The sequence below is a fragment of the Topomyia yanbarensis genome, chromosome 1 (assembly GCF_030247195.1).
Source record: "Topomyia yanbarensis strain Yona2022 chromosome 1, ASM3024719v1, whole genome shotgun sequence".
Lineage (NCBI taxonomy): Eukaryota > Metazoa > Arthropoda > Insecta > Diptera > Culicidae > Topomyia > Topomyia yanbarensis.
In genome coordinates, this window is record NC_080670.1 from 7170775 (window position 1) to 7180260 (window position 9486).

The window sequence follows — 9486 nt, forward strand, 5'->3', positions numbered from 1 at the left end:
TTGTCTCTTAGCTCTGCATAAAATGCCTTTCAATATAGTTTTTCCGATTTATGCTAAAAAAATTGTGGACGCCATAATAATTGAAAGAGAAAGTAAACACAGAGGCTCTCAACATTACCCCAGAATTGAAAATTTACCCCAGAATTATTCTAAATTTATCACTTCCAAACAGCGTTTTATGTGCCTTAATTTTGCTTTTCGTCTAAATACCAATACCAAAAAAACAATCGTACTACGGAATCCAGCATCAAAATTCCTTCCGTCAGTCTTTAACGAAAATTTTGTTTACCAACAAAACTCTCTGTTTTTTATCTACCCCAAGTAGAAACCTCGTGGCGTTGAGAACAAAAAAGAAAACCTAAAAATAAAACCAGCAACGAAAGTGAAGCAAGGGCCCCCTTCGCTTTAATCCTAGTTTCGTTCATCAACAGCATTAGTCGCAAGCATTACTTCGGTCTAATCTGTTGCTCCATTCACGTACTCAGCCGATCCCGTTTTCGAGTGCTTTCCCGGTTCCACTGGTCGATTTATCGGTGTTCTCGTTTAACTTGGACTGGAATCTTAACTGCGATTTGGCCAATTTTATCCAACGCCGTTACATAACGCACGCCACGCGTCAAGGCCAGCTGCGTTTCGCATCGCTTTGCATCCGCCGGTAACACGCATGCGCTGACCATCTATTTTTGTTTATAAACACCAGACCGTGGGAAGCGCGGCGCAAAAGCGCATTTTCCACCCGCAGTTTTGTTTTATTTATTGGACGATAGCTATCACAACAGCTGATATGACAGTTCCGTTCTAAGTTGTCTGGTGTGAAAATGTCGAAAAAGTTACCCGTCCGTATGCTGAGCCAGCTTGCGCTGGCGGAAGTTGCCGGTTCGATTGTGGCCGCCATCGGAAACATGTTACAGACGACGTACAATTTTGGCGTGGAGCCGGATTTTACCCTGCTGATTGTGGAAATCAACTCGTACCTGGAGAACATGGGAGCTACCAGCGCCATCTACGAAGATCTGCTGCGGGTAATTCTGTCGTCGGATTCTTTGGAGGCGTCCGCTCGATTCTGCTGTCTGCAGATGCTGTTAAATGAAAGTGTACACACGCTGGCGACGGAAATATTTCCATTTTCCTACTATGAGCGGATTCTTCATGTCATCGCCGCCCAGGGTAGAGGACTTCGGCAGCTCAACATGAAGGGTGTCTGGGTGAAGGAAGATACCTTGTGCTATATGTACGAAATAATCAAACATCTACCGCATCTGACCAAGTTGACGATTCCGCACATAGCGAACGACAATCTGCTGAAGCACATCGGAGATTATTCCAAGAACCTTCGACATTTGGATGTTAGCGGAGACACGGATATTACGGAGATTGGGCTGGAGTACCTTTGCTATGGCGAGTCAAAGAATAGCTTTACTATTTTGGATATTGGTTCGTTGGGAGAGGAGAACATTTGTCACACGGATATAGCGTTAGTCCTGATGAACCTTCCGAATCTCGTAAGCCTAGCCAGTTACTCATTCGTTGGCCAAAGTCTGATGTACATTCTAGAGCAGAAAAATGCAGCTTTCAAGTGCAAACTAGCGTATATTCATGATACGAAAACTAAACCGAAGCAATTAGACGCAATCGTCAGTACGTGTCCCAACCTGATGGATCTGTATCTGGACTGTCCTGAATCAGGTATCCTACCGAAACTAACTGAAGTCCTCCTGCGACGACTCAAACTGTACAAATTTAGCTGTTCAGAGCTGTTCACCTTGCTGGAAGCGATCGGCAACTCCGTGCGTCACCTAACTGTGATAAAAGGTCGTGGCACACTGGAAATCCATCGACTAGTTCGCTGCTGCCCGAACCTGCTCGATCTGGACTTCTACATGATGGACTCGTTGACCTTCTCGGGAGATCGCGGTTTCCACGATCTGCAAGGTCTCGAAATGCTCAGTAGTCCAATTTCGCAACCGGGCCTGCGAAGTTTGCTTAGCTTGCTGACCACGTTGAAACGGCTAGCGATCGACGCTGTCACCTTCGATGACGATGACTTCTGCTCGCTGGTGATCGAAAAGGACTTCTACCGGCTGGAGGACATCTGGTTCACTACGGCACCGCACATGTCGATGGCCAGCGTCGAGGTGAGTCCCTGGTGATAATAGAACTCGATGATAATGGATTGTAAGTTGGTGTATTTTTTTTCCATTGCAGATGTTGATGGATCGCTGTCCGGAGCTACAGAGCCTTGGTCAGCTGAGTGGCTGGTCACTAACACCGGATGACGTTTCGTTGCTTCGCGGTATACTGAAGAGCTGTAACTCGGCATTGGTACTGTCGCCTAGTACTATTTTTCCGTAGCGTGCTCGCCGTGTCATCATCTCATACTTTCATTATGAATTGTGATTTCGAGATAGCGGGATCCGGAGTTGGGTTCCCGGTAGTTCGAAAAATTTATCTCGCATTGGTTTTTGTGTTGTTTAAATGTTACGCCATTGGCTAATGAGGTCTTTCTCGACTACTGGTTCCCTTCTTTCAGATGGTACAGTCACTGTGAGGTCATAGCGAGTGACACGAATCCGTCCATGGGAAGGTGAACAATGTAAACTATGAAAATATATTATTTGTCCGAAAGGTGATGACTGAATTTTTAGTATGGAAAGAAAGGGAATATCAAGACTTTAATCGGTACTCATTCGATCAGGTTCCAGGAAAGAAGTTTGAACGATTTTCTTTCTTTAGGTCACATCCAGCATCAAAACAGAAAATCCGCATTTATCTGTTATTTGAATCCTTTTTATGTAATTATCCAACGGAAAAGTTCCTGTGGACATCATGGGTAGGGGTAGGGGCGCAATAATTGTCCACAGTGGATTTTTTTTTGTCCGCGTGGTATACGAACGGCCCCTAAGTGGCTCGTACACAAACTAGAACAGCGTGGAAGTAAGTGTTCTGGCACCACTGGAAGATGCACTGCCGAATCCGTATCAGCTTTGGGCGATGTACGTGTCAGACTAGGCTACAAATATGACAAACAATTGTAAGTGATACGTTGTTGTTTACTGTTTATACTAATAAATCTAGCCAAACATGTCAAATGGTCCAAATGACAGCTTCTCTTTGTCTACTTTCTCTTTCGCTAATAACTCGGCAGTTTATACGTTTGTTACTCAACTCTTAGCAGAATAAGCTAGTCGAAATCAAAGTTTTTCGATATATCCTGAAACAATATTGGAAAGTTTTAAGATGACGCCGTAATAATCGAAAGAGAAAGTAAACAAAGAGAGGCTCTCATTTGCACTTAGGACCATTTGACATGTATGTCGAGAAATAATATGATCGTTTAGTTTGACCTGCACAGTAAATACAGTCAATCGTAGCAACCCTGTCGTGTACAGATAAAATTTGACAGCGTCATCAGTTGATTTGCAGTCGCCATGGGGAAATCAGTTGAGCAAGGACTAAGCTAGCGCCAGATTGACACTAGCTCCACAGACGGAAACACGATTTGTGTTCCTGAGCAAACAACTTGACATCACGCTGGACTTGGTGTTTGCTTAGGAACACAAATCGTGTCTCCGTTTTTGAAGCTAGCATAAATTTGGCGGTAGCTTAGTTCTACCGCTAAGTAAGTGTCGGATTCTGAAGAGACGAAGTTGAAACGCAAACTCCATAACTAACTCTCGGACGCATCTTATAGTCAAATTTTACATTTTACGATCCCCCGGTTTAACGGTGGCAGCCTGCTGCGACACCTCGAACAGAACTACTTCTTTTATTCGAAAATGCCATCATGATCTTCCGGTTCATCCCATTGGTCCCGGTTTTTGACTACATTTCAGTGCATCCCCAAGGCTATAATCCTCACCAAACATCCGGGTGGCATTTCGAACAGCTCCGATACTCACTTTTTCCAGTTTCGCCAGTTGACTTCTAGTTTACGCGTTTCGGGAGAAATGCTTCGCATTTTAAAAAAATTCAATTCCAACTTACAAATTTATTTTTCAGAATGTAAAAAAAGATACGTGCTTATACTTCTCGGGACGCCCTGTAGGTACTTATTTATAGCTAAGGTTAAGATGACTCCACAGCCCTCAAGGCGTCAATCTTCACAAGTTGACTTTAGCCAATCAAGAACAATTAAATTAATTTTCAATCAGAAAACCACCAGTTCTCAGCCATTGAAGGTTCCACACAGGCAGTCAGCAGCAGTCCGGTAATTCGATACAAAAACTAACCACAACATCCAACAGTAACCCAGAAGCGAGCGAGAATGATGCCAATCAATTGCCTCGAAACGAATCGAACATTAGCCTTTGTGCAAGACCTGTTCGGCGTCATTTTTCCTCTACTTGCGGTATGATCCGAGGTCGCTGTCGTAATGAGACATGTAATTTACACTAAATAACATTCTACGGAGGGGGGCAAACCGCGTTCCATGTAAGGTTTTAATAGGATCACGAGTTGAAAAAAAAAAAACAAAAATGACACCAATTTAGCAACGTAAGATGCAGCAACAAAAATTAGCGCCTGCTTAGATCCGTGATTATACCCTGCGTCGGCCATGACAGCTCTGATGGACCGTCACATTCAATACATTATTCGGTTGGAGGGGTTGGAGGTGAGGTTTGAGTTAATCCATGCGGTGGCCAATTAACGAACTCCAGTACAGAGCCGAGCACAGCGTCATCGGTGCAGCACAACATTTTGGCAGCTCGAAAATTGCCTGTCATAACTACATATGATTTACGACAGTTACATAGTCCGGCTAGAGATAGGCGTGCTTCGGACTAGAACACATGTTCTGAAATTCGGAGAGACGGGTTGAGAGGGAAGGGGGTTACTTTCTCGAATGATGAATCACTTTACTGTTTTGGAGGGGTGCACCGGGATCCTTATCACTTGCACACGGGAGTGTGTGTGTTTGTGTTGATTGATAAGTAGAATATTACTTTTCGGTTCGGTTGATTCTTCCCGTACCAGCCCTAGCGGAGTGGAACGGTTATCATTTTTTCAACCGTTTAGTAGATTGCAATTGTGTCTATATCTTTCAAAAGGTATTCTAAATTGCCCATATTTATTACATTTTATGAATTGTTATAAACTATATAATTTCCAGTTCTGCTTTTACCAGGAAATCAAAAGCAATCGCTCTTAGTTCTTTGTGAAACTAATGCTATTTTTACCTGTCGTACAAGATATCTGACGTTTACAATTCTCACACTAAGATCTCACACATTTTGATACTACCACCCTTCTTTTAAACCCAGAAGTAAAGACGCTGAATCCCTCTGGACAAAGACTCGCCAACTCTATCTTATTCTTATTATTTGTCAGTAAGTGTCATTCCAATCGAGCACGAGACCTGTCAAAAGAAGAAAATCGCTTCGAATCCTTCTGGAACGAGGGCCATTGACAGATCTCGTGCTCGATTGGAATGACACTGACAGATAAATGGTAAACAAACGATTGACGCGTCCAGTCTTCATCCAGATGGATTCAGCGTCGTTACCCAGAAGCACTCCCTAAGAACGGTTGATTTCAAAATCGTCCAATGAAGGACGTTAATAACCGTTCAATAGACGTCGGTCGTCGGACCCGTGTTGAACGATTTTGAAACACTACTTTGGACTTCTTGGTGGGCGGTTTGTTTGCCTCCCAATCCAAACGTCAAAACGGTACAATACGAACGCAGCTATATAGCAAGCCATGATCAAATGTATTCGACGTGACATGAGTTTGATTTGAATCCACAAATTCAGAACCAGCACACGAATGACAACAAATCTAAAATTTTCGAAAAAAAAGACGCATTTCCAAAACAGCAAGTAACAAAATCTCAACATGATGACTCTACCAGTATAACTGTCCATCGGACGGAGGATTAGACAAGAGCAAGAAGGTGTCACGGATAGCTGATGGATATTCAAGTGAAGACCCAAAAGGGAAAAAAATGAGAAAAAGATTTGAACTTCTGTTCAGGTGGGTACACACACACATTCATACATAAAAGGGAACTGCGGCTGAATACAGTCGGGTGTACTGGGTAGAGATAACAAAGATCCGTTCGGTGGCCGGCTGCGGGAGCAGGTTGGCATGGATAGTGCCCGGGACGTACGGATGAGAAAAGACGAAATGCAAGTTTACATCGGCAAGTAAAGTTGAACACCTGCCGGTTTGTTGTTTTCGGACCAGTTCTTTTCCTTTCAGGCTGTTTTTCTTCTCCGTTGGATGGAAATGGGTAGGGGGAAGGGATTTCAATGGGCTCGACAGATTCTCTGGATGGACGATATTTATTTCAACGCCATGCAGTCACACAGTCATGGTGCTCGGGTTGCGGGGAAGGGAAGTTTTATAATAATGAAAAAATCGGTCGGCTGGTTGCTAAATTGCGCAGAAATTATCTGGTTTGAAAAGGTGGGATTTTCTCGAACTAACTTTACTGCACTCTTGTTGAATATTTGGCATTAGAATTCGAAAGCAGTCTATTTTTAACATTCTATGAGTACAATAATATTTCTGTCAACTATTTTTATCGTATGCCAGGTACTAAAAAATCTGTAAATATCTGCGTCATCGAAAAAATCTGCAGCTTAAATTAAAAGTCTGCGAATTTGCAGACTTGTCTGCAAATCTGGCATCTCTGTGAATCTCCATATTTTGTTTACCATTTATCCGTCAATGTCATTCCAATCAAATACGAGAACTGTCAATGGCCCGCTTTCAAGAAGGATTCGAAGTTTTCCTCGTTTTGAATGCTTTTGCCAGGTCTCGTGCTCGATTGGATTGACACTGTCAGATACATGATAAACAAAGGATTGATATGTTGAGTCTTCATTCAGAGACTCAGCATAGTTAGGTACAATAATGTAATGGATTATTGCAACACTAGCTTTCATAACTAGTAATTCATTTTCATCATGTTAGGAACGGCTCGAAACAATGTCTGTCTTGGAATGGGTATCTGGAAGAGGATATCTTCAAGAAGGCAACTTCGTCCCGAGATTACAAGCTTAACTACTCCGTAATATGTGAGGTAAAATTCAGAACGGCAATGTTTGACTGGAAACTCAGTACTTGGAACGTCAGCATCTTGTCAAAACCTACGAAAGCCGCTCTGTCGGTCCTAAAAAGAGCTGTAAATAGAAAGTGTAGATTGCAGCCCTTCGGAAAGTACGATGGTCGCACAAGAAGGCAGAACTTGTTTCGTAGCGTTGTGTAATAAGCAGCAGCAACGGGTCATTGGATGGAGCCCGGTGTTGCGTATTTAGGATAAAGTACAAGTTCTTCAACTACGCTCCTACCCACGAAATACCCGATGATGCGAAAGATTTGTTTTATGAGCGTCCATACATAACCTACGGAGAATGTACAACAGTTAACATATAGTTCTTTGGACCAGCTATTGACATGGAGAGCTTCCACTCAACTATCCGCGTCAACAGCCTATGGCAGTACCACCCAAAATTTGAACCAAGACTCTGACGTTTTCCGTTATCTGGTGGCGTGGAAGGCAATCGCAGTTCATGTACAACTGCGACAACAAATGACTGTTGTATCAGTCTACGTCCCTGCCAGTACTCAACAATGTCGAGAACAGCTGGGTGATTTTCTCGAATAGCTTCCAAGTCCAGTGATTGTTCCGGGCGACTTCACAGCGCACCATATTTGCTGAGGTTTCAACAAATAAACCGCACTAGACCAATTCATCGCCGAGAAAACATTGACGGAAAAGTTAGTCATCTTTCAGGATGGGTCACATACTCGGGTTGATCCATCGTCCAGTAACACTTCAGCAAACGACCTCACGATCTGCCCCGAAACTGTGGCCTCGAAATTCATGTGACGAACGCTCCCGTAGGTGAAAGCAGCTGTGAAAAAACGTAGGAGAGCACTAAAGCGTATCCAGGCAGAAGACCCACGAAATGCTGATGCTTCCAAGAATCACTGACGGCAGCTAGGAAGTCAATCCTGGACGCCAAGCTGCGATCATGGGAAGGCTTCATCACGAAAACATCCCCAAGTTCCACTACGTCGGAGAGGAACGTTGGCATCGCTCAACTGTCACTAAACGGTCCATGGATACACTGGCAAACCGGGAGAAGTAGCTGATGAACTGGCATAAGTCTACAGCAAAAGATCCGCAACGTCCAGCTATCTCCAACTGCTCCGTCGGAAGAAGGAAACGGCCGAACGAAAGCACGTAAATTTCTCGCCAGACACAATTTACCACTCAGACTGCATTCTGTACGAGCAGCTGTGGGCATTTGACAAAGGACGATGTATATCTTCAGAACCGGACTGTATCGGTTACCCAATGCTTCAGCGAATGCCGTTGTCGGTAAAAACTATCATGGTATCGCGGTGAGCTCCCATCCTCTTGACGTACTGTAATCATAGTATCAATTCCAAAGCCAAATTCGGATAACGCTGGTCCAGCAGCATTCCATCTAATCACCTTAACAAGCGGTATGGCGAAGGTCTTCGAGCGCTTAATCAACCGATGGTTATCCACCGAACTAGAGTCGAACGGGTGTCTCAATCAACGAAAACATGTCTTCCGGTCTGGTACACCGTGACTGTAGGATAGCTTGGCTTGATTTGTCCTGGAGATATGGCATCCTACGATCACTTCAGAAATGGCATATACGTGGAAGAATGATAAACATCCTGAAAAGTCTTTAGGCCGAAAGAACGATCCAGGTTAACGTGGAGGGACATTTGTCATCAGTACATCAGCTGGAGGTGGTCGTAACGCCTGTTCCAAATATCTTCTCACGCACGCGATTAACTGCTACGAACTCAAGCCGTAGATCTTGTGGGACATCAAGAAACGCGTGAAAGCAGAAGACCCTTCGGAAATTATTCGACCAACTTTTCAGCAGCTGCTGGCAGAACGTTTCAGTCATTCAACAGTCGCCAACACAGACGGCACGAAAGACGATATCACAGTAGGCGTTGGAGTGAAGTGTCTTCTATACCGGGGCATTCGCCATAAAAAGAGTGCTAACGGCATACCTCACATCTAGCGATTTACTGATCATGTCCAATTCGGCTAGCTGTTTATCAGCAATCGAATCTGACATATCCCAACACCCCTGGATCCAGGAGACTGAGAACATTCTTCGAAACCGTCTAATCAAGCTTTCTTGGATCTCAGGTTACTCTGGCATCCGCGGTGATGAAGAGGCAGACCGACTCGCCAGGGGCTTTGCTTCATTGGAAATATTCGTTCTGGGAGGAGAACTGCACGAAGTAAAATTCGACACGTCGAAGTTAACTGACCGCAAGATTTCGACCGAGCAGTGAGTGCTAATCCGGCTGCGAATAGGGCATACCCGATTGATGCACGAGATCCTACTGAAGAACGAAGCAAAGTTTGAGACTGATGTGGTAGACGTCCGTGTATAAAATGTTATAGAGCACTTCCTCGACTGAATTGTACAATAGAGCATTGATATACTGTTGAAACCGATTCTTCTCCGACACAAATGC

The 9486-nt window shown here is 44.0% G+C and overlaps 1 protein-coding gene across 2 annotated transcripts; it reads left to right on the top strand.

Annotated features, from left to right (window-relative positions):
• Positions 1–432: 432 nt before the first annotated feature.
• On the top strand, positions 433–2630 carry LOC131676753 (uncharacterized). 2 transcript variants are annotated; one of them, XM_058956043.1, is made up of 3 exons: positions 433–2135; positions 2206–2322; positions 2531–2630. In XM_058956043.1, exons 1-3 carry the CDS (start codon positions 819–821, stop codon positions 2546–2548), a joined length of 1452 nt encoding a protein of 483 aa, XP_058812026.1. In that variant the 5' UTR covers positions 433–818; the 3' UTR covers positions 2549–2630. The 2 variants fall into 2 exon arrangements, with proteins under 2 accessions (XP_058812026.1, XP_058812025.1); XM_058956042.1 differs by having other exon boundaries at positions 2206–2630.
• The last annotated feature ends 6856 nt before the right edge of the window (positions 2631–9486 follow it).

What these genes read in the sequence shown, in the direction of transcription:
- LOC131676753 (XM_058956042.1), top strand. Translation starts at nt 819, where the DNA reads ATGTCGAAAAAGTTACCCGTCCGTATGCTGAGCCAGCTTGCGCTGGCG. An exon ending in TGTCGATGGCCAGCGTCGAG is followed by an intron (nt 2,136 to 2,205) that starts GTGAGTCCCTGG and finishes TTTCCATTGCAG; the next exon opens with ATGTTGATGGATCGCTGTCC.